Source organism: Lepisosteus platostomus, chromosome 4, assembly GCF_059453375.1.
Source record: "Lepisosteus platostomus isolate fLepPlt1 chromosome 4, fLepPlt1.hap1, whole genome shotgun sequence".
NCBI classification, from domain to species: domain Eukaryota; kingdom Metazoa; phylum Chordata; class Actinopteri; order Semionotiformes; family Lepisosteidae; genus Lepisosteus; species Lepisosteus platostomus.
In genome coordinates, this window is record NC_142614.1 from 45745672 (window position 1) to 45771683 (window position 26012).

The following is a 26012-nucleotide window of genomic DNA, read 5'->3' on the forward strand; positions in this document are numbered from 1 at the left end:
AGCACCATCTGTGTGACTTGAATGCAACATCATATTCAGCAAACACAGACCAGTTAAAATAAGTTAAAAAGTTAATTTTGTGAGTGGAAACGGATATATCGTTATACGATACACAATGATACAGCAGGAGAGTCAATTCAAAATGTTATTTAATACTTCAGAAATACTTCTCTTAGCTTAAATGTATTAATAAGTAAAAATCTTTGAAGGACAATTGGGGAAAAAAAGGAAGTTGAACTTAATGTTTTACATTTTAGTGACCAGGCTTGTGCTGGACTTTTGCTTGAGTATGAGAACCATTGCTGTATTGTAGATAGTTTTTAATGGAATGCCTTAGTAGAGCTGTAAATACTGCACCAGCACCTAATTTATGCTGCTCTGATAGACCCCGTTTCTCTGACTTACTAAATGCAACATCAAGCTATATAATGTCTCCTCTGGCGGAATGGATTTCTCATTTATTTGTGTAAAATATGAATTGTTTATGGAGCAGTATTTAGCCCTTAAGGATATAAATCTGTGATTTGAGGAACAATTAAATGGAAAGCGACCAGATAGCAGTCACATCACTTGCAGTATATTTCCCATAATTTTTCTAAACTGACATCTTTTATGATAAATAGTGGATGCCAAGTCAAAGCTGATTACACAGTGCACTAGGAATTCATAGTGCTGTCAGGGAGAAGACCGATTGACTTTAAATTTACATATTAATGAGAAGATTTGTTAAGAGGGTACTTGAGTATAAGAAAATAACAGGATATTTATAGGGCACGACATTTATAAATAAAGCTGATGCAGGAAAAAATGGAAATTAAACCTTTTAGGTTAATAAATTCAAGAGCCCAGTAAAATGCATATTTGCATTTTCATTTTTTAAAATCATCTGACTGTTTTAGAAGAACAAAAAAAGGACCTCTGAGATGCTAACAATCAACAAAACAAATGGCCAAATCATTTTTTTTCTCCTTCTAGATAGCAAATATTATATGAGGGTTTGTTGCTGGTGGGAGTATGCAATTTAAACAATGCCTATTTATGAATCTATTTATTCATGTATTAATGTACTCTTTCTAACTGAGGTATGACAGCTTGATTATACTGATGTCTAGAAGCCATGACAAAGATAGCAATGCAATGTTATAGTCTTTAACAGGGAAGTCTACAAGGGGACCTGGTAAAAGTCTTTAAAATCCCCAAAGGCACTGACAAAGTCAGCGCAGTGGGCTCTCCAATGGGAACCATGAAACACAAACCAGAAGGTGCATTTAAAACCGAGAAATGCAGGTACTTATTTAACTAAAGAGTTGTAGGAGTATGGAACAAACTGCCCAGTCATACTGTTGAAGCCAGTATCTTGGCTTCTTTCAACAACTGGCTGGATGAGATTCTGGGATCAATAAGCTGCCGACTACCAAACAGGCTAGATCGGCCAAGTAGCCTATTCTCATTTGTAATCGTTCTTCTGTTCTTAAGTTTACTACTACTTTCCAGGGAAGGAAGACAGTGGTACAAGTCAACGTGTTGTCTTTTTCTTGGCATCAACTGTTTTTGAAAGCACATTTGCTTTAACTACACCTTGTCTCTGGGCATTTGGAGGATCCAGTGGCTTGCAAGGCAGTGTTCAGGGCAAGGTAGCTGATTTGAAGGTCACTGATCTGTACCGAGCTGCACCCGGGGAGAGCCACTGGAACAACAGCACAGGGTTTTGAGTCTTGAGATAACTAGATATTAACTTGCCAAAAGAACCCCTACCAAGAGAGCCCCATAGACGCACAGTCTCCTGATCGGGTTCATTTAATATATAGATTGATCCCGTGGAGATGACGGGTTTCTCATCAGTTTTACCGTGATCAGCAGTGGCTTCTGTTAGCAAGGTACTGTCCTGATACAGACTCCGAGTTAACAGGTGCAAAGTTGATCTATAAAGGGATTTAAAGGTGAATTGTGTTCATTCTAAAAAAAAAAACTCTTGTTAATTTACTGTGTGAAGACTAAAGGAGGAGACTCAGCTCTTGACTTTTCCACCCTTAAAAAATGTGGAGGTAGTTCTAAAAGCCAGCGATCCACTCAGCTGGTGAGATCAAAGAGTAGCTATGGAAAGCAGCTATGTGGGTGCTTCATACAGGCAAACAGGAAAGCCGCACACAGGTTATTATGGAAGGCTCACATCTTTGTACTAATACATTATTTATGCCAGTGTGAGTTTTTTGAAGTGCAGTTGCTATGCTGAGCACTGATGGCTTGCTGTCATCTCCATGGCTGGCTAATGCACTTAGTGAGGCTGCAGATTCATAGGACTATAAAACAGTCATTTGAAATGCATTTTGTATTAAGTCATTAAAGCAGGTTTTAGAGTTTGAATAAAAATAAAAGTAAGAAAGTGCTGTCTTGCGGTAAAGGTCTTATAAAAGCTTTTGAAAAGAGCTTGGGCAAAATTTCCTGCATATGAAATGTAATTTTTGACATTTATTTGCATTCTATTTAGATTTGCTTCCTCCTTAACGGTTCATTGGTTGTTTTACTTGGTTAATTGATTTAACTTTTATGGTTTTCTTGCAGGTAAGTGTTTCTTCAAGAATCCAGTCTTGTCTTTAATAGTGCAGTCATTACATTGCTTAACTGAATATTGAAGATATTGGGACTGATGAATGAAATAATGTAAAACTCTATTAAAATATTTTCTTCTTGATACAGAATTACATTCACCCTAATGCTAAAGCTAAAGTGTCTGTGTCAGTACGTTTATGAAATTGTGGGCATGAAAACTGTTTTCTGTAAAACAAAGGTGGCATATACAAAGAAATGAAATATTGCAAAAGCTGTGTGTATCGGGCTTATATAGGATAGTAATAGTAATTTAGTAAATACAGTGCAGGGATGGAAATTTTCCAAATGTCCTACATTTCTTTATCATATTTATCAGTATCTTTTCATATTTACAGAGTAAGTGTTTCTCACAGCAGATTGAGAAAGCAGTGAAATGTAGAAGGTCTTCACTAGGCAGTTTCAGAGAATGCAATTCTGGACAAAAGATAGGGAGTCATACCTCTTGTGTCCTGGGCCTGATTCTGGACTGCCTGGGCTGCTGTCTGTGTGGAGCTTGCATGGTCATGAGTGTTTCTCCGTGTGCTCTGGTTTCACCCCACCTTCCAAAGACACATGTGTAGGTTATTATAAGTCTCTAAAGTATACCTTTGCACTTGTTTGTGTGTTTGTCTTTGTGTGTGCATGCCCTGCAAAGGTCTGGTGTCCATCCAAGTGCCATACTAGCTACTGTCTAGACACAAATGCCCTACATTTCCTGGAATGTTAAAACCAATTCTAAAATTGTTTTAAATAATCATATTGGTTTTTGTTATGTTTTGTGCTCCACTCATGTCAAATTTTCTGGTTTGCATTTAGTTTTTGGCTGACGTGCTCATGTCATGAATGCTTGCCTTATGCAGACAGTGGACAATCCACAGTAATGCCTCCATAGACGTGGGGTTCTCATGAATCCAAAAGCAGAGCATGAGAATCAACTATAACTCAAAATCTTGTAAAATAATTTTTTATTCCTTATTTAAGCTGAGGACCGGCCGCTAGGCTAGATGTAGAATCCGAGGTGAAACCTTGCCTTCTATATTAGGATCAGAAATCACCCTTGTATTTGTGCTTATGTTTTTACTTATGAAAAACTAACTCAGGACAGAATTTCTCCACTGGTATCCTCTTTTCAGATGAATCCTTGTAAAATGTGTTTCCATTTTATGTACTGTATGTGTTCAGCAAGCTGCAAAGATAAGAAAACTGCGTCTCTTTATAGAGACTAAATTATTTTGACTTGCTGCTTAAGTTCTTCCCATATCTAATTTTAAGCACAGGTAGTTGAAGGTGTAATGAACACTGTAAATATACAAGTAAAACATAACTTTATTTATTGGTCATACACAAATAGATTTGATTATGTTGTTGAAAAGGTTGTGTTTTTTTTACCAGGATGCTCTGTTTGAAGAGAACAGCGAACAAAACTTTTATGATTCGGATGATGAGAAGAAAGATAAATCTTCGCCTGCTTCCAAGCCTTATATGATGGACCCAGACCACCGTTTGCTTCTCAGAAACACTAAACCTTTGTTACAGAGCAGAAATACAGCAGTGAGTCGCCCTTTGAGCCATCTAACAGGCAATCTTTGACCAGCCTTGTATAGTGGATGATAAGTTATGTTGTTCTCAAAAACACTAATTTTACAATTTTAAAAATCTTATCTTTTTTGGTTTCCCTTCTACAATAGGAAGTCGTAGTTTCGGAATGTAGGGCCCAGTAGGCTGTGTAGCAGACTTTTTGTGACACTTTGGTGAAGGTATGAAGAATGGTATGAAGAATAAATGCAGCCTTGATAACTTCACCTAAGTGTGCACATTCCCTACCTACTTCTACATTTCATCACAGGAGTGTTGTTTTTATCAAGGTTATGCTAATAAAACTAATGTTCTATATGTATCACCATGTACACATAACACTTTTCAGTGAAGATGAAGTCTCACTAGGGTTTCAAGGTCAGTGTTATTTAATAAGTGAAGACAAGAAAGGATTGTTTTATGTGAGAAATTGACTGAAACATGACAGCTTACTTTTTCCTCCAGCAAATGTAGTCATGCTATCTCAGTATAAAGCTCCTTCAAGCTTTTGAAAGTTCTCCTACATTTAGGCTACATTAGTCATTTATTTTTTTCTCTTGTTTCTAAGAATGTGAATGATTTCTTTTGGTAGGGGTTTTACTAATTTTGACCGACTGCACTTGATGGTAAATATGTTGTAACCTTTTTCTTCCAAAAGAGGTGCATAAGCCTACACAAAGACAGTCTTCTTCCAGAGCGGGGAATCTTTTTTGGTATTACGGTAAAAGTTAAATTCATCACAGCACGTGATTACAAAATGTAGACTTATTTTTCGCCCATACTGATTCCGGAAAGAGGCAGTTAAAAATGATTTTTTTAACAGTTGTCTTGAGAAATAGGAAGGAAGATGGGTATCCTCTCTAGAGGTATGATTCTTTCAGAAAACTCTTTTTGTGGTCCATTTGGAAAAACGTTGCCGTTTCCTGTTGTTCACTGGGTACTGGCTTTAGCTTTGCCCTAATAAAAAATAAATGCCAGCAACATGCAGCATAAAATGGATTTCTGATTTTTGAAAGCAGTGGAATGCAAAATCCCCATTTAATGTCTTTTTCCAAGTTGGAACTCCAGCTAATTTTACTTTGTTTAAAAAAAAACTCGGGCTACAATTTTATTGAGTTAGTATAGACTCTAACCGCTTGTTCATGTCCTTAAGGAAATTGAGATTCTTTTCCCTCCTGTTTCTGATGTTAAGGTCGTGATGGCGGTTGCACAGCTCTATTGGCACTTGGCCCCTAAGCCTGAAGTGAGCATCGTCACCAAGTCATTAGTGCGATTACTACGAAGCCACAGGTACACAGACCAGCGCAGCAGTGGACTTCAGTCAATCAAAGCTTCCCAGCCTTGTAGAGCACAACTGTAATTAATCTAAAATGGTGAAGATAGCAGCAGCTTCTCTTCTGTCTTTTAGAACAATGTAGTGTTTATTTATACATATTGCTCCTTTTGGGGAGATGAACCCAGAAGTTTTCTTACTTTTTTAAAATTAAGCCTGTGTTGATGTTTCATATAATTCAGCAGTGTTAAAGGGAACTTTGAGTTGTGAAAAAAACACTGTATAAAACTGTATAATATTCTTCTTTAGTGTAGAGTTGCTCTTATTATTGCTGTCTAAAAACCTTTATTATAAAACAATTATAAACAGTATTCTTTGAAGGGTAGAAAATAAAAGCTTTTCTTATCATGGCATCAACTGACGTTGTGCACTATAGTCAGTGAGCAATAATTTTCTGTTAATCAGATGGCTCAATCTTTAGAAGCTCTCAATCCAGGAATAGTTTGAACTCTGTGACCCAAATTCTAGCATGTTCCATATAGATTCTAAGTTCCATTTGTCCAAAACGAATGTTCTTCACAAAGTGTTGCAGTATGTGACCATTTAATGCTTTAATGCTGTTGTTTCTTCTTGTTTTTTTAAGGGAAGTGCAGTATATTGTCCTGCAGAATATTGCTACCATGTCTATTCAGCGTAAGGTAAGACCTATGGTATTTAAACCCTTTATGGCCTGACAGGATTTTTTAAAATTTAACTGATGTCATGTCAAAAGACTGCAGACTCGAGGGGGACACTGAACAGAGATTATCTCCTAGGGAACCAGGTGTTAGCTGTGTGCCACTAAAAAAAATATTATTGACTACAATCAAGAAGTACACTCTAAATTATTCCTGCGTGTGAATTAAAAAAAGAACTGCTGTTTGAGTTTCAATGTGCAAAATGTGATTCATTGGGATGTAGAGTCATTTTAGCTCAATTCTATGAATGTGTCTCACTCATTATCCTTGAAAAATGTGTAAAACAGATACTTTTATGTATATAGTAAAATAATATATGCACACCATATATGTTTTATACATGTATATATTTATATATATATGTTTTATAGTTTTATCCCATGTACCATGTATAAAACTATCATTTGACATCCTAAAAACATCCCAGTATTCAATACAGGTGCAGGGAGACCTGACAGGACTTTTTGTTGTTGCCTGTAAATTATAAACGACAATGACAGCTTTTTCGAGTTATATTTCTATCAAAGGAAGCATTCCCACAATACAATATATGAGCACTTCTTACTTTTTTTTTACACAAAACCAAAAATTCAGGTCATAAATAGTTAAGGGAGAGAGAAATTATTTTCAATTGAATGCAACAGTTGTTGGTGGTTATTCTTTGGTTGGTTTTATTTACTGTACTTGTTTTAGATTACAGTATTGTGTTGTTTTTCCAGGGTATGTTTGAGCCATATCTTAAAAGTTTCTATGTGAGATCTACAGATGCTACTCACATTAAGACCTTGAAGGTAATTTTTGTTCCCTGAATCTGCATTATGAAATGTTTTTTTTCTAAAATCAGCCTGCTGTGGCCTGGAAGAAGGAAAATCTATGCAACATATTCCTAGCTCTAAACTAGATTTATCACATTTACTCTGTCTTGTCTTGTCAGAACGTGCCTAAAGAATCTGATACTTCAAAAAAGGACAGGACACAATATTTATATACTGTGCTTATAGAAAGTCTACATACCATTTCCTAAGTAAAACATTTTTGTGGCCTAGCAGCCTGAAACTAAGAGATATTAAATCAGAACTGAGTTTACCTTTAACGCACAAGATACAAGTGGTAAACAAATGCTTAAATATGCTGAAAAGAAATTACAAATGAAAACCTGGAAAAATAGGTTCAGTAAGTATACACACTCCTTAGTAATAGCAATTGTTAATTAGCTCTGGTGTAACCAGTTGCCTTTCACATCACACAACAAGCTAATTAGCCTCCGTCTGTGTTCAGCTGTAGTGTTCTGATGGTTTCAAAATAAAATCAGCTATTCTTGTAGGTAAATATTTTGAAATATTCCAAGAATTCCTAAGAAATCTAGTATTTTGTTGCATGATGCCTTGTAAAAAGCAGTGAGCAGTGGAATGTTTTGTATTATGTTTACCTCATTAATGTTAAACTCCAGATGTTGTGATTCTCCTAACCAAGCGTTTTCTTTACAGCTGGAGATCCTCACAAACCTGGCCAATGAAGCAAATATCTCTACAATCCTGCGGGAGTTCCAGGCAAGTAACACAGATATAACCGATTTCTTTCTTTCCTTAATGGAACTTTTCATTTTTCAGGCTTTCTGAGCAGCAAGTGTTGTTTGGAAAGTGACACTGTGGACATATGTTGTGCCCTATTGAACAAAGTCCATGACATTTGTGCAGTTCACAGAATCTTTAATGTAGTCTTAAAAGAAAATAAGGAACTGTCTCACTGTCTTTTGAAGAGTTTAACAAGTTTGCTGGTGGGTTGTGCTTGAAACATTTTTTAAAAATAGATCGTAATTAGTATTAGCGGAGCACAGCTGGACACATAAAGACTTCCAGGCAATAATGAGCAGAATTTAAAGGGTCTTTTCATGTGTTGTATTTTTTTATTTCCCTTAGACATATGTGAAGAGTCAAGATAAGCAATTTGCTGCGGCTACAATCCAGGCCATCGGAAGATGTGCGACAAACATATCCGAAGTGACCGACACATGCTTAAATGGCCTTGTGCTCTTGCTTTCTAACAGAGATGGTATGTCCACCAGTGCCTTTTATTTTAGAAAGTGATTTTGAATTATTACAATGGTGTTCTACTCTCAGTCGTGATGTGCTTGGTTGTAGTTATCAAAACAGACACGTCATCCATCCGTTTTCTAACCACTTTATCCACTACAGAATCGTGAGGGAGCCGGAGCCTATCCCGGCAAGCAATGGGTGCAAGGCAGGATACACCATGGATGGGACGCCAGTCCATTTCAGGGCACACACAGACACACTTACTCTCACCTGGGCCAGGTTTCTAAGAAGCCAGTTAACTTACCAGTATGTCTTTGGAATGTAGGAGGAAACCCATGCAAACATGGGGTGAACAATAAAACTCCACACGGATAGCACCCTAGGAATTGAACCCAGGGCCCCAGCTCTATGAGGCAGAAATGCTAGCCATCGTGCCACTGTGCCGTGAAATATTTTTATAGCAGTTTTTGGAAGTTTAAAAGTATTACAAAACAATAGTTTGCAAAAGTAACTTGATGTAGTAATACTTGTGCAAATGTATAGTATTTTAAAAGTTTGCATATTTTTTAACAATGTCGTTAACACAAGGTTTCCTTGATGGAGATGCTAAAGTACAAGCTGTTCTCTCCTTTGTGCTGCATAGTCTTTTGAAAGAGGCACCCTGTTGTAGTCTCTTCCTTCTGCTTCACAACGAGTAGCCAGCTGTTTGTGTTCAGATTTCACAGAATGTGCTCATCCATGCATCGTAAATCTCAGTCTGACATCAGATGCTTTACAGGGTCTTTAGCCGAGCAAATGTGGCGTCCTCTGAAAAAACAAACCGCTGCAAAATTGGAGAATTTTATGTGATGAAGAAATACAAATTTGTCAGGAGGAAAGGTCTTGATTCCTCCTCTTTACTGGTTTATGACTTGGGATGATTGAGTAAAGTTGATACATTTGGGAAAGCTCAGGGATACCTGATGTGCTTCTGATGCTAAATTGATCAGATCTGGTAATGTTACCAAATACATTCACTTACGAAGCTTTTACTGTTCTTTCTGAGACCTTAACTGCATATCAGTAACGGGTTTATCTAAGAATTGTCCTTTAAAAATGAAATGCTGAATTGATATGTGCACTGTACAGTCACTGCTTTCATATAATCGCAGTACAAAATGTTCCAGGAGTGCATGATTCATTTAATGGCTAAAAATGACCAACTTCCAGAATCCTACACAGAATATTGTTAGGAATGAATGTTTGATCTTACGTTTTACATTTCAGCTCCTAATGAAAAGTTAACTGGCAGTCTGTCATAAACACAATAAGTTAACCTGCAGAGGGTGCTATTTGCAGGCTAATAGTGTAACTTGATAAAAAGCGAGTTCAGAGTTTAGCTCTTCTTTTTAATTAATTATTTTTACCGTTTGTCTTGTTTTTATGTGAAAAGAACAGTGTGCATGTGGCATCCTTATACTCCAAGTCAAAATATTAAAAACATTAGAAAGTGTTAATTGTTTAAGGAAGTTAAAAAGACATTTTCTTCGGAATGACTGACTTACATGTATAGTGCTTATTTTTGTCAGATGTTGTGGATATTCGTAGAATTTCAGGGTGAGTGGTATTGTTCATTTGAAATGATCTTTCACATAAAGCAGCATACGGACGTTAGTCATAAATTGAATGGCTGTTTACCGCTAAAGCCTTTTTTTCTTTGTTCATGCTGTTACTGGTAAATCATTACAGGCGGTCAGGAGACCATTGTGCCTGGTAAAATTAGCTGTGGGCATAAGAGTTTTCCAGGGAATCTTTAGTGTCTGAGCAATGAGCATACTGTTGTGCAAATAAGATATTTAACAACATATTTCGATGATGATTTACTGTTTTTTTTAGCTGTTTAAATGGAAGCAGTGTTTTTATCTTATGCGCCATTGTTATTTAGTGTTTAACATACTGCTGCAATTTGATAGATGACAGCTGAGAAAATAAATGCACCTTCATTTTAGAAAAATGAAACTTGTAAATTTAAAAGCATTGGTAATAGTGGTGGTGATACAAAAGACAGTGTGTGTCCTATACACGTTTGTATATACATAGTACAGTGCATGTCCCCTCTTGCACTGTTCAGAATATGAATCTGTTTTATTGTTAAAGTATGTTTCTGATAGATACACTTCCAGATACAAATAAGAAAAGTGAACTTCTGTAGATGGACACTTCATGCTCTTCAAAGATAGTTTGGGATAAAAATGTTTTTTCTGTATTCAGATTCTTTTATTATTTCTACATATAACTTCTGAGTGAGATAAATATTCTTTCTTAATTTTGCTGTCTGTTCTCTTTTTTTAGGAGGGATTATTATACTGAGCTGTGTGGGAACAGATGTGGTTGCTCACACTTGCATTGTTTTACTTTTAGACTTTTCAGTGTTGCTTTGCAAACAAACCATTCAATAAGGGGGTCTGTGCAGTGGAAAAACCCATGTGAGAATCTGGGACTGGATATGTTTTTCTGTTATATGTAATATTAGGCCATTATTGATTTGATGTTGGATTTAAAAATAAAACTTACACTGCAAAATAATTTCAGGTACTGATAACTAGAGTAAAAGACTGGATTTGAACATTTTCACCATTAAAAAATTACTGACAACTGTTATAATGAAAATCACAAGTAATGTTTTGTTCAGTAAATACACAGGTGGATATTGTGATCTAACAAAGAGCCTTGAAAGTGTTTGTTAAAATGTGGCTTTCGGACAAGTTGTTTATGAACCAGAAAATGCTACCCAGATGTTCTGAAAGGAAATTCTCGAAAGAATGCACATTTATACAGAAACAATGTTGGAAGCCTTACGGAGAAGACTGAAATGATAAAGAAATCCCAAAAGAAAGTTACCGCATATCAGTACGACATGAAAGAAGGTCTATAAAAAATGGTTCTTCTGTTTTTCCCCCTCCACAGAGACTGTTGTGGCAGAGAGTGTGGTGGTGATAAAGAAACTCTTGCAAACCCAACCATCACAGCACAGCGAGATCATAAAACACATGGCCAGACTTTTTGACAAAATAACTGTAAGTACGTGTAATGCAGTACACTTTATTGTAGATTATTGTATTTGTGTATATGCTGTATGTGTTCAGGTGTGCCTACTCACTCTTTTACAACTACGTTGTTAGGTGCCGATGGCCAGAGCTAGTATCCTTTGGTTGATGGGAGAGTATTGTGAAAGAGTCCCAAAGATAGCCCCTGATGTTTTGAGAAAAATGGCCAAAACGTTCACATCGGAAGAAGAAATTGTAAAGCTGCAGACTTTGAATTTGGCAGCCAAACTGTATCTTACAAACTCTAAACAGGTAAGAGGATATTTAAGCTGTTTAAACATAACTATATAGATATAGGCCTGTATGTTAGTTCTGTGTACCAGCTTGTCCTAGATTTGACGTAGTACAAGACGGAATTTGTTCTTCTGGCTATATTATCTTGACGTTTTCCTCTTTATAATTTTTCTTCAGTTCTTTTTCCTTGGATCACTATATGGATAAATGTTATGTAATAGAAAGCCAATGTGACTCAACCCTTGTAGATAACTATGTCCTACATTTTGTAGTACAAGTCTGTATATAAAACATAATTCAATTAACAAGGATGAATTCATTAATACATTTTCTGTAGAAATACCAACAAAGTGAGTTACAAAATATCTGACCTTCCCAAAGTATTGGCTGTTTAAATGCAGTGTTCTGTTGAGCAGAGAAGTAATCCAAGTTAAAGCAATTGAAATAAATGTTAATGAAAACACTGCACAGTAACGAGATTGAAAGAGAAAGGTGCGTATGAGTCATTCTCGAATGGCATTCTTCAAACCAGGACACAGTGTTAGGGTTAGAAAAACAACACCATAAATTGAAATTCAGATGTTAGGAAATTAATTTAAGAAATGAATTTGAATATACTTTCCACCTATCTGCCTTCTGTTCAAATTTTGTACACTATAACATTTTAGCTTAAGCTTTCCCAAAATCATGGTGATGTCTCTATGGGCCCTTAGCTTAAGAATTTAATTCTGGTTTGATGAACTGGTTGAGTTTAACCTTGTTTTTCTTTAAAAAATCACATCCCCCTCCTCGTTTCAAGAAAGGGAAGAAGGGAATTTGTTGTTTTTGTAGATGTAAAGAACCAATGGGGACAGTAGTAAAAGCAGCTCTGTGGCACTCCGATCATAATTTTAGGTGAAAAAGTCTCTTCCACCAACCTCTCTAGCTCCTTTGTAACGGACCAGTGAATGTTAAATTTCAATATTTAAACAGCAGTGAAGAAGCTCGCCTGCCGCACCATTCAGAAACTGGTATAGATGTGGGCAATGTTCTGCTAAATATGCAGACCTATAAAATTTTACCTTAATGTTCTGCATCTCATTGGTTGCTTCATTTACAAGTTCATTTAAATAAATGTAAATGTAGCCATAGTTTATAATGGGACTGATACCTACTCAATGAGGGGAGCATTAGCCGTAATTCTTCGTAGAGTGCATTTTTGTAGACCCTATGGAGTGAAACAGGACAGAGGGGCAGTAGTTGTGGCTGTGAGCAAATAACTCTTTATTTTTCCTTCATAAATAAATGACAAGCATTAGCAGAGGCTATAAACAGGAGAAAGGATGGTGCGAAGTCACTTATCCTGCTTTGCAAAGGGCATCAGCATCTTGCTGCTATGAGGGAGTAACAGCTAAATGCACTGAAAATAATTTGCAGTAATACAGTCCAGTGATTCATGGGCCTGACTTTATGGGTCATAATTCAGGGTAAAGTAAGTGAGCACGATCAGAATGCCTACATTGCACACGCCGGGGACAGTATCTCTTCATAAAACACACCTCTGCACAAGCACTTTTGCCAGCCCTCTAATGCCCTTTGATGTTTTGATGTCCTGCATATTTTTCTGATTAAGTTTTGAGGGCCATGTTTTTAGTTGTATTTCTACATTCATTATCCTCACGTAGACCCTTCAGTGGCTTTGCCATATATGATTATTTTTTAATGATGCCTTTCTTTCCACTTCAGCAGTTTAATAATCTAGCACATGCTTGCTTCTTAGCACTCAGCATTCACCTACTCAGCGCAGAAGAGGACATGTGTCTTGGCTTCAGAATTCGATTTGCTGCTTTGGAACCGCTAATTCCCAACAGGGCAACATTTGTTTGCCATATCCATTCATTTTTATTACTGCTTTAAATATGTTTATTCAGAGTTATCAATAATCATAACCAACTTGTTTTCCCCCCCCCCATCTCCCCCTTTTTTTTCTCTCCTCCAGACAAAATTGCTTACACAGTACATATTAAATCTAGGCAAGTATGATCCCAACTATGACATTAGGGACCGTACAAGATTTATTAGGCAGCTGATCGTGCCGAATGAAAAGAGTGGAGCTTTGAGCAAGTATGCAAAGAAAATCTTCCTTGCCCCAAAGCCAGCGCCCGTACTCGAGTCGGCGTTCAAAGGTAAAGAAATATAAAGTTTTAATGGTAGGAAAAAAAAGCCAAATTAAAACGGTTACCTTAGCCACTAGCTGGAAGGCCTATAAATTCTGGCCATTTTCCGTCAGCGCTTTGCCATTTGCTCTTTATCTTTCTTTTAACTGCACATAATAAAGTCAAGAAGAGGAGTTACTGCTTTTTCATGTCTGCAGTTTTATTACCCATTTTAATCCGTTTTGAATTTCCCCTTTCTGCAATCAGCCCTGTGAACATATAATTTTAAAAACCAAGATTTGTTAATTGTCAAGTAGGGATACTCATTTAGGGGTAGATTATTCGAATTATGGTCAGATCTATTTGTTGTTTTTTTTACCTTGGCCATGCAAATTGTGTGTCAATCCCATTCTTTGTTCACTTAAAATAATCATTATTCTTGAGTTTCCATGTAATGTGCAATGTAGCTGAAGAAAACAGTTTTTTTTTATTTTTAGTGGAGCAGGAGCTTTGTATGGATAGAATCGAAGTAGAAAATATTCAGATTGCTTCTCCCCCACGATTGTGTTGTTGAGATGGTATCCCCTCCTCTCTTTTTTTTTTTAAATAACCGGGCTGCCATCAGCACATTGCAGTAAGGTCACGAAGGTTGTGAGCTCCAGCTCGGCTCATAATAAATATATAAATTGCAATGTTAATTCCTACCTTTTGGGGAAAAGAAACCCTCTTCAACGAGGTAGAGACGAGCTCTGTTTCCAGGAAAAAAAAAACATTAAAATTCTGGATGAGTTTGTGCCAAGACATGTATGCGGATTGTTTAACTGCGCTGTCATTCTTAATATTCACAGTAAAGTAATTTTTAGAGAAGCTACATTTCAGAGCAACACCTCTAAACACACTGACTGATTAGCTTTTTTATTGACCATTATGGGGAAGATTATTGTAATCTATGGGCTGAAATCAGTTTTTTGACCTATTAGGAGCCTCCTTAGTTTGTATTTATACCATGACATTTGAGATAATATAGTGCCAATTACTACAAGTCCTGATTAAGATTGCACTGTGTGACATTGGGCTCATGTTATTTATTATTGCATTCATTTCCCCCCCTTTAATAGATAGGGATCGCTTCCAGCTTGGCACACTGTCTCACTCCCTTAATACCAAAGCTGCGGGATACCTGGAGCTGTCTGACTGGCCCGAGGTGGCCCCAGACCCGTCTGTCAGGAACGTAGAGGTGGTGGAGCCGGTATGAACACTTTTCCTAGATCCAGATGGAACTCTTTGTATTTCACCTCTTTCAAAGCACCTTGCTTTATGGTCTTTATGGTTCTTATGGAGTAGTGCATTCAATGAATAACTTAATTGAAACTAATGGGGAAAAAAACTGCTGATTAAAGTGTTTTAGCCCTTTTTCATTTCTGAAATATGCAAGTTGGGGAAAAAAAAAAATCTATCTTCCAGACCAGGTCTCTGTTTATTTTAGCAGTGCACATTGAGTACAGTCATGCCCATTGTTGAATATTTTTCACCTTGAATTTTTTATTATTCTTAAAATGTTATTCTCTGTCCCTGGAGGCATCATGGATGTAATTTAAATAATGATTTCTGCGTGTACAAAACTGGCTTCTTTGTCCCAGTCATTAGACTCACATCATGTACTTTATATTGAGAGTATGTGTATTGTATGACAATGAAAAAGAAAATTATATCTCCTGTAATTAGCTAATCACAGGTGAAATTTAAGTCTAGTGTATTTTTTTTCCCTTAAGTGATTAAGAGATGTTTTATAACCAATATGGCTTTTTCCTGACTGCATTGTTACAAATGTTACACTAAGTTTTTTTAGAATCATTTGTTCACACTGAAATATTTTCTTCCCATACTTCTTGTGCATCTTAAACATAAGAACCATTGCATGCTGCTTTGTTTTGTTGAACTTTGACCATGCTTTTGAAGCAAATAATGTATATCTAGACATTGGTTATTTTCTCAAACCAAAAACATTGCTGAACCTCTGTGATACTTTGCCAGGAACATATAAGAACATATATGTCAGGAGTTTAAAACAATCCTTCATTTTCAAAATCAAAATGCAGATGTTTAGCAATACTTAGGTAACCAGTTCTAAGCGCGAACATTGGTATAAACTTCCAAGGATGTTGGGTAATTGAGATCTAGCAGTTAAAAGCCAGCTGCATATCTGTTGCTTAACTGTGGGAGAAAGAATGACTTATGCCTAAGAAGCATGGTTAAGGGTTTTCCTCAATGTTGTATACCTTAATAGAATTGACTAATGGTCGCAAATGGCATGCATTAGTTGTTTGTACTTAAAGAATAGTTAGTTCCACTAAATAAACTATGTGTTGGATTTCAGTGACCTTGCATGCTTCTTTCTCTTTGTGCAGTTAAAAGAATGGGCACCTTCGGCAGGAAAAACAAAGGCTTCCAAGCAGGGTGACAAGTTCTACTCGGATTCTGGGGAGGAGGAGGAGGAGGTCTCAGGGAGTGGCAAGAGCAGCGATGACAGTAGCAGCCATGGTAGGTGTCAAAACAGGATTTACTTTTAAACTAAAGGAAGTATGAAATTTGCAAGAAAACATAGTGTGTCAGGCAAACTGTATTCAGGATATTAGAGATCTGATTCCCATTTATTGCAGATTGGCAAGAATTGCCATAACTAAGCAATTTATGTCCAAGTAAAAGCAACTATGTGTGCAGCTTTTTTGTGCACTATTTTTGCTTGTTCTTCTAGTAGAATCAGCCCAATATCCATCTCTGAAATGTTCTTTTAACCCTACTGACCGCAGTTCCTGGAAAAATGTTGGAGTGGCTTATTGGAGTGTTCAGTTATATGTGCATTGGGTTATTAGTAGCATGTCAGTATATTCAGTATCCTTATGATTTAACAAATCATGCTTTGTTGGTGAAGATTGAATCCTGTGTCGTGGAGATATCTTGCTAAAATTCATAGCCACCGTTTGGCAGGTTTTTAAGCTTTGTAGATCTCGCCTTGTTCCGTAGTACAGTTTCCTGCAGTACAGTAACATTACCAAGGGTAGGGAAAAACGCACAGAGCTCATTTTCCCAACAGAACTCAGGGCAGCTGGTAATGAAATTTCAAGTTTTAACGCTGGTCTGAAAGTGCGGCCTGTTTCGGCTTCTGGTAGAGGAAACTGACAGCGGGACGGGGAGCGAGGAGGAAGCTGAGAGCGGCAGTGAGGACGGGCAGAGCGGCTCGTCCAGTGAGCAGGACAGTTCCAGCCAGTCCGGCTCTGACAAGAAGACGACGCCGAAGAAGAAAAAAGTCAAGAAGGAAGAGGATGAGAGGTACCGTCATTTTTCACTGAAGCTTCTCCTGCTTGATGGGATTTCCCCACCCACTGTACTTGATCTGCTTTTCTAAATAATATAAACGTCTGGTTGTTAAATGCAGGAGCAGAGGCAGTGCAGATGGATGACCTCGCTTGTGTTGTTGTGACCTTAATGTATTTATATAAGGCTTTATTGAAATAAAACAAATCTTGATTTTTGACTTGTTTGTTGGTCAAAAAGTAGAAGTAATGTGGATATTTAAAATGTACATCTAAAACCATTTATCCCATTAAGCAAAGAAAAAAACACTCCTTTTACCACTTAATGGCTTTACTGTAGACTAGATGTTAGCTGCAGTTAGTCGAATATTGCATGAATAATTGAAATTTACATTAACTGAATAACACTAATTATATACATCAGAAATGAAAAACAGTCTACATTGTGAAATGTCGTGAATGTTCACCTTTTACAGCATGATAATGCATTAAAATCGGCATATCTAAAAAGGAGCAAATAATAAAAAATTAGATGCTAATACTCTGTGGTTCTCACCAGTTTTACACAGTCATGTCCACTGTTGCATTTATGGACAAGAGTATTCATTAATTCACAGCGATGTTTATTTTTTAAATGTGCAGGGTGCACTAAAGACTAAAGGTAAGGATATATTGTATTGTGGGTTTTTCGAAATACAGCCAATGTGTTCCTTGTAGTTTTTTTTTTCTCTCACAGGTTAAAATTAAATTAGTAAATGTGTGTGAACTTGCTAAACTTTGCCAATTGTAAGATGCAGTCTTTTACTTGCTTTCTATTTTTGGAGAAAACTGTTACAATTTTAAAAATATATATATATTCTGTTTTTTTTTTTACATGAATGATTTTTTATCAATACCAATGTGTTCCTTAATTGGTAAGAAACCTTTGTTAGGTGTTACTATATGTTCGAAGCCTCCAATTGCCGCTCATGCAGGGATAGTCTTAAAGTGGAAGACGTGACCAATCTGACATGGCATCAATAATCTTCATCTCCATCTGTTATCTGCGCCTGTTATTTTTCACCCTTCGACACGCTCCCCCAATGATACCTGCTTCCTCAAGCAGCAACACAGCAGCAATCTGATTAAACTCTCTTCGAAGTGTAATAAGGGGAATATTCATAAGGTAATTTCGACAAATTTGCGTTTGTAATGGCTGTAGATTAGCCATTACCAGCTTCTGTTAGCATGAACCAAGTATTCCAATCATATTTTTCAATAATTAGGGTGCTAAGTGCTACCTCTGATGATGTGGTAGGTGTTTGCTGCGTCTCCTATGCGTCTGCAGCCAGTGGCCAGTGCTGTGTGCCTGGTCTGTGGTTTCCAGTAAAGGCACTTTGATCAGTTCTCAGCTGTAACTCAGCTATGGCTGGCAGCCTGCACTCTGCTCCTTTTATTACAGACTGTAATTAAAGCAGCTCGCCCTGCCACTTCCATAACAAACACAGCATAATGCCCTAATTATGACTTTATTAATTTAAGTCAGGATTTAATGATTTTAAAAGTGATTTATATTGTTTTTCCTGTTCGGAACAAATGAAATCTGTAGTCTAAATTAATACTGGCTTTTCATCACTGCAAAGTTAAAAAGCCAGTTACCATCACATTCTTTTCATTAAATTAACATCCGAAATTCCAGGCAGCAGGGTAAACATTCATTATGTGGCAGAATTGAAATGGAAGAAAAAAAAGTGATAATGGAATATTGAATTACCTTTGCAAAAAGAAAAAAAAAAGAAATTTCTTCAGTTGTTCTGCAAACTTGTAACTTTGCATACCTTTGTTTTCATCTGACGAGGGGTGGGTCGTGTTATTTTTAACCTTCTTTCATAAGTTATTCATGATCAAGCTATCAAAACGTAGTGCTTAGTTCTCTTGTGAATAGAAATTTATCAGTAGCTGTTTTCCAACAGTTGTAACTTGAAAGGTGATGAATGTTTAATATTATCCATCCTGTCTATTTCATTGGAGTTACTCAATTGTTCACAACATGTAGATGTTACAAACATTTTTCTAACGCTTTTTTGTATGTAGATTCTATTACGTTGTATTACAATTACATTGTTTAGTATTGTAAATTAATATTGTTTAATATTTTGTGGTATTTTTAATTTATGAAATCAAAACACGTTTCTTTATGGTTCAAAGCTGACATTCTGTGTAACCCTTATTTTTATCTTAAGAAAACAAGCTGCACTCATTTTATTGGCCATTTTCATCTCTGGGGTATTGCAACATTGGTATAAAAATTTCCTTGCAACTACACCCTTGCTTTAAATTTCTCATTCTGACTGGTATAAAAAGTAAGCTTCTGAATTTTTTCACAATGCAAATTCTTCATGATAAAAATATTATTTTGGTAAGCATATTTTGGAAACCCCTTGTATAATCTTAAAAGGAAACAATGGTGTTAACTGACATTTTAAAGATTCTGGGAGTGATCTGATATTAGCATGCTCTTTTTCAACAAACACTAAGCACTTACGGTCATTTCTGTTTTTTTTTACAGTGAGAAAAGTGATTCCGAAAGACACAAAAAGACCAAAAAAGAATCCAAAACGAGAAAAGCTGAATCCTCGGAGTCTGAGGCAAGCTCTTCCTCTGATAGCTCCTCCAGCTCTGAGTCGGGCTCAGAACTGGACACTGACTCGGATTCCAGCGCCGACCTGAAGCTCAAGGCTAAACCCAAGGTGAGAGGCCTTCTGTACAAAGGCTTTTTACTAATTGAATCCCTGTGTATTGGACCCAACAGGGATAGTTCTATAGCACACAGATGATGATGTGTTTTTCAGTTTCTGTTCAAAATATGTTTGTTTTACACTTCTAGGTTGAGCCCATTCTATCAATGTACAAACTAGTATCTGTAACTTTTTTTTGCCCCTTTCAAATATTTTTAAAATATAGATTTTTTTTCCTTATATCTACCTATTTTGGAACTGACGGGTGTTGTTCATGCCTTGACCACATCTCCTGCACCCATCCAGCCTTTGTATCTTTTCACTTTATCTTCTGATACAGTCCGAGCTCAGTCAGAGCTGTCAGAGTTAGGTGTTGAACCCCGAGTTGACATTGACTCTGAACTCCTCTTCTCAAGATACAGTACACAATGTCACACACATTGTATTTACATTTGTATGTAAAGACTTTTGAGAAAGAAAAGATGGACAGCTCACCAATTCCCATCTTATGAGGCACATACTCATTGACAAACACGTTTTTGTACATACGCTTTAATTTTTAAAAAATGGCATGTGACAATTCCAAATCAATTTGAGGGCATAACTCTCAATTGTGAGAGAATATTCCAGCCTTCCTAGACTACTAATACTACTCCTACTATTACTGTACATCAGGGTTGAACTTTTCTTTCTTCTTTTAATTTGTAACACCTTCTTTCTCTTAACGTCTGACTGAAACACTATGACAATAAAAGTCCTGGCCTGCTTACTGCTGAGCCTGTACCACATATGTTGTGAGGTTGAGTTTTACAGGTTGTTTCTCACTTTGCTCAAGAAATCCACTATAAAAACATATAGAACCCTGTTGACACAGATTTGCCATGGACAAGGGCTAACTATCTCAGTGAGAACTGAGAAAGGTTTAACTTACTAATTCCATATTTACCCATGGTGACACTAAGGAAATTGCTTCTCTCCACTTAGTGAATCCTAGTCAAAGAAGAGATGAGCCAGGCTCAAACGTGCAAAATGTATGCATTTTTAAATCCATAAAACGCCATTAAACAATTGTGGAATATCTCACTATTGCATACACAAATACATAATGACATCATGCTGATTCTTGGTTTCAGAATTGCCAGATTAAGCTGCTACACGGCTTAATCACACAGAGTGTGTTGTGTAGCAGCTGAAGTTGTGACATGGACAAACTCTACTGGGCTTGTTTCACCCTATACGTCTTAAGCACTGAACTGAGAGACCTCCTCTTATTTCTATTTCTAACCATTCTTAGGTTACAAACATCTGGTACTGTACTGTTGTTGGTGGGACACTGCTGTTGAGGTAAACAGGAAACAAAAAGTAAGAGACACACTGGGTTAAAAATGTCAGTGTTATAGTTAATCTAAATCTGATTTGATTAGAAAAGTAAAGTTTACAAGGGGCAGCCATATCTTTTGTTTTCAAAAAGAAATCCCCTGCAGGGACCCATTATATTTCTGTATTTTTCTTAATAAATATTAGTGTCTTAAGACTGTCAGTGTGCTTTTAAGACAGATTACTACAGGCAGTTTTGTTCAAGATAGAAGTTAGACCCTTGCATTAAATGGGGACTTTAAAGATCCCTCACTTGGTTGCACTGATCCTCTGTGACAGCTATTAGAAGAAAGACATGAGCAACTCTGTTTCAATTAATCTTTTCTTTTATTACTGTAATGTCATATTTGAAATCTATGACACATCTTCCATCGACGAAGTGTGTTAATTCCATCATTTATGCCACACTGTTAATAATATGCAGGAGGAAGATGGCTTCTGCAAAAAAAGTCCAGCATTTATGTGCAACACACATTTGAAATGTAATAATTATTGTAATAAAAACTGTGAGGTTGTGCTTTTCTTATGTAAGCTTTAAACTAGATTAATCCACTCCAAACACTGTCTTCCACTTTCGTTTTCCCTGGTATTTAGTCAGTCTCCTTAAAGGGTCATTTGAAAGCTTTTATTTTATTAGCACGTTTAAGGTGATTGCCTCACCTGTTCTAATTTCTAACCTAAAAACAGAACATTGTGTTCCCTACAAATTGACACTAGCATAAGGCTTAATGTCTTTCATGAACACTGTAATAACAAAGCAAACAAAATAAATGTTCACTAAAGTGTTTTTGATGTTATTGCTAATACAGATATCACAATTTTGGTTCAGTACATTTAAATCAAAGAGAGCCCATGTTTTTCTGGCAACCACAAATTGTTAGGTGCCGTGCATAAATAGCTTGACAAGGCAAAAGAAAAATAAATGCAATTTTATATTTGCGATGAGACCAGTGTCAGAGGTTTGAACCACTTGGGGCTTGGTTTTCTTTTCAGTTAACAGGATTGCCTTTCAGTGTACTGTGCTCTGCTGGCTATTTTTTAACATGTAATATATAAAAGGATTGATAGCATTACCGATCTAGACAGGGTATGTGATCTCCATTTTCAAACACATTATTTATTATTTAGCCCCTCTGCTGTGATTTTGTTAAAGAAGGGGGGGGGGGGGGGGATGTCAGCCAAAGATCTATTTTTGCAATTTAGAAATCCCCTGAAATCCAACTCATTTGTGGCTTGGATACATATCGGAATAAAACGTATAAATATGTAACACCATCTGTGAAGTGTTCAGATTCTCATATGCTTTTCTTTTTCTTTTCTTCCCTCAGCAAAAATATACAGAAACAATTTGTCTATATCTTTCCACACGATCTCCTTTCAAGTACTAACACAATAGCAACAGTGGGAGATCTGTCAGTGCATTTGGTTTGTCAATGATGGTGTTGTATAAATATAGGGAGGCTAAGAAATAAAATTTGCACAGTAAAATACGATTTCATCTGCCTTTTCTCTGCAGCTCCATTGCTCTTGCTGCGGTGTGAAATTCTCATTTTACACACTTTGCTGGTTGGGGCCATGAATTATGCATTGTGCCAGAGAAATCCTCAATCTCACGCTTCAAGCCCTGTGTGCATTATCCAGGTTCTATCTCTATTACCAAGATGAATTGTCGATTGGGGAATATTTGATAGGATATGGTTTTAACTTCATTGTTTGTTTTCTGTATTACAGTCTTCTTTGTGGGGGGTTTCTTTGTCTGTAGATACAGAGTGAAATTTTATGGTTCCTGAAAAAAATATGGTTATGAGAGCATGGTATGTAAGATAAAAGCATTCATAAGTTAAAATGCTTTTATACCGAGGGTGTTGTACTGAGACTTACTGTTATGCTATGCCACAGCAAATAAAAGCACATGTTATAATTCTCAGAGTAGAAGGTACTCTTCCAGGAAGATTTGTGATTCTTTGTAATACTCATGACACCAAAATTTGTCGAATACATTTTATCTCCATTTGGCATAATATTTAGGTGAATATCGCATTTCACACTCACAAAAAAATCACAAGACCTGACTGTAATATAGTTTGACATAGTTTGTAATCCAAACAGACGGGTTGCTTTAAATACATTTTGCTTAGTGTTTGTGAAGGCATTTGTTCTATCTTTATATCTTTATTTTCATTCATATTTTTAGGATCTTGAAGGGGTGAAGCTGAAATGTAGAGGTTTGCTCTATTAAACTGGTGAGAAAATGTCTTGTCTGGATTGCTGGTGCTGTGAATGAGATAATATATGTTTAGGTGTTTGGTCTGATTTTTCCTTAATATGTCAGCCAAATGACTGATTTAAGAGCTTCTACATTGCAGTGCAAGATTCTACATACAAGCAGGGTTTAAAAGAATAATGTAGAACACTTCAATGTATGCATCAGGTATATCATAATGCCTTGTATGTATTAAGACATTCATACCTCTAGTGTGATGTCTCTTACACAGTGTTACTCAAGTGCTGCACTTACTGCAGTTTGTACTGTCCCCTCTCAACGCTGACCAGAACTCCCAGCCCACCTTGTCAGGTTAACAGAAAAACAAGGAAACTTACAATAGCAATCAACAAATTAAGAATATTTAAGTTATGTCCAAATATACATTTTGAATATGGGGCTGGAATACTTTTTAGTTGCTGTAAGCATAGAACACTTTTCACTTTTCTTTGTGTTTTTGCTTTGCCTTACAGTCAGATCCTTACACTCTACATGAATATTTAAGGCAGGATCATAAGTGAAGTTTGTAGTGTTCATTCTGCATTCAAATGTCATTTTATTCTCCATATTAGTAGAAGCATAAAACATCTTGGCAACTTTTCAAGGTTAAGCACATGAGTGTCTGAATCTATTTATCTATTTATATTTGTTGCTAAACAGTCTTCCCTTTTTAATTTTTAAAATTTTTGTAGTGCTTTACATTGCAAAAATAGGGCAGTGTGAAATTTTTCACAAAAAAGTAATTTTAGCAGTGCAAGAAGTCATGCTTAAAAGAGAAAAACACAAGGCTTATGAGCAATTAAGATCACAAATCACTTATAATTACTTCATATATCTTGCATTTAAAATAGAGGGTTCATAATTAAAATTAAGTAATAGTAACTCAGCATGGTAAAAATTGAAAGTAAAACAATTTTCCAGGTTCCAGTTAATCGTATATATTTAAAATGTAAAATTCTGTTACTATGACTCCCTTTTATAATGACGTCGTTAGCTGAGCCTCATAGCAAATTCAACTACCTTGATCTTTCACTGTTTACTGAGTATTTCCAGAGCAACTCTGTCCTTAGAGTGTGAGGGGATCGTGTCTTCACTAAGCATTTTCAATAAGGAGATTTACATATAAAGAGACAAACTGCACTGCATTTAATGTTTTTTCTTTCCACAAAAGAGAAAGTGTTTTGATCAGTTCCCTGAAGGATATTGAAGACATCAATTTGTCTCTCTCAGTAGGAGGTGCCCTGGCACTGCAGCAACAATTTTAGAAACGGTTTTATTAGGAATGTAGGAATACTTTCTGTTTCTAAAACAATTATCTTGGAATAATAATCCTAGTAATATCCGGAATAATATTCCTTATCTTCAAATATTACCTTCTGTTTATTCAGAAATATGGATTTTTGGACTCATAACAACTGCAAATGTTGCTTTCATAACCCCCCACAATGTGCTGCACACACTGGAAAATTTAAATATGTAAGTAGGAAAATTACTGATGAGAGCAGGGCATTAGACTCATCTAGCTCGTTTGGAAGTTAATAGTTAATTGATTCAAGGATCTCATCCAACTAAAAGATGGATGAGATTCTGGAGAAAGAAGCCAGAGTATTAGCTTGGGGAGGAAGTCAGGGTATTAGCTCGAACAACATGGCTGAATAGCTTGTTCCACACTCCCACAACCTTTAAAGTAAAGAAGCATTTTCTGTGTCCTGATTTCTGTTTTAAATGCACTTCCATATAGATTTTTCTTTTGCTCTGTGAAGAAATCAGATGGGTTACCTTTGAGGATTTTAAAAACTTGTATCAGGTCCCCTCGTAAAGTTTTGTGTTCAAGAGTAAAAAGGTTCAGTTCCTTTTTTACTTTAGGTTTACTTGAGGTTCAGTTTGTCAGTGTAGGACATTCCCTTATTAAATAACATACCTTGATTTAAAATATATGCTTTTAATTAATTGCTTCACCACATTGTCTAAAAAATGTAAATAATGTCAACATAAACAATTGTCTTTTTAGAGTCTCTGCTATGTCAGCATTTCCCATTTTGTCTTTATAGTTTGGTTTTACTCTCTGCTTTCAAAATCTGCACTTGTGTACATTAAATAACAACAGCCAGGCGTTTAGAATTTTATCTAAATGTTTTGAAATTTAATCTGCTACTTCTACCTCCTATTTTTTATATATAGAGCACTTAAAATGCACAAAGCTTAACAAAACAAAGAAATGGTATAATAAAACAAACACGATAATAGCATAATAGTAAACTGAACAAAGTTAAAGTATAAAACATTAAAATGCACTTAAAAGTACACAATAATGAATGTGTTAAATTCTAAACGACTGAATTTCAAATTCATTTATAACTTTATACTTAAGATAATTTTAAAAATCTATTTACTATTTAACTGGCATCCTGTGCAGAGTAACTAGGACAGTAGTAATGTTTTGTCATCTGTTTCAGGTGGAACTTAAGCAGCAGTTTTCTGCATGAGCTGCAAAATTTATTTACCTTGGTTACTTTCCCAACAACAGGAACAACCTGTTCTTTGCGAAATGTCTAAATTGATACGTATATTTAAGTGTTTATTTGCAAAATGTAGCTCAAAATAGTTAAATAAAATACCAAGATTTCTGTTCTCTCATTTTAAATAAGATAAATCCTTAATGTATATACCACGCAA

At 36.1% G+C, this 26012-nt stretch overlaps 1 protein-coding gene across 2 annotated transcripts in view; it reads left to right on the forward strand.

The window, feature by feature from the left end:
- The window catches only part of ap3b1a (adaptor related protein complex 3 subunit beta 1a), a 118497-nt gene that overhangs the window by 37947 nt on the left and 54538 nt on the right, over positions 1 to 26012 (forward strand). For both annotated transcript variants that reach the window (XM_088629613.1, XM_088629612.1), the window contains exons 8-20: positions 3982 to 4140; positions 5357 to 5454; positions 6081 to 6135; positions 6894 to 6965; positions 7662 to 7724; positions 8094 to 8226; positions 11157 to 11266; positions 11372 to 11548; positions 13509 to 13695; positions 14784 to 14914; positions 16074 to 16206; positions 16836 to 16995; positions 19528 to 19708. In XM_088629613.1, coding sequence (XP_088485739.1) covers positions 3982 to 4140; positions 5357 to 5454; positions 6081 to 6135; positions 6894 to 6965; positions 7662 to 7724; positions 8094 to 8226; positions 11157 to 11266; positions 11372 to 11548; positions 13509 to 13695; positions 14784 to 14914; positions 16074 to 16206; positions 16836 to 16995; positions 19528 to 19708 — 1659 coding nt within the window. The remainder of the gene's footprint in view (positions 1 to 3981; positions 4141 to 5356; positions 5455 to 6080; positions 6136 to 6893; positions 6966 to 7661; positions 7725 to 8093; positions 8227 to 11156; positions 11267 to 11371; positions 11549 to 13508; positions 13696 to 14783; positions 14915 to 16073; positions 16207 to 16835; positions 16996 to 19527; positions 19709 to 26012) is intronic.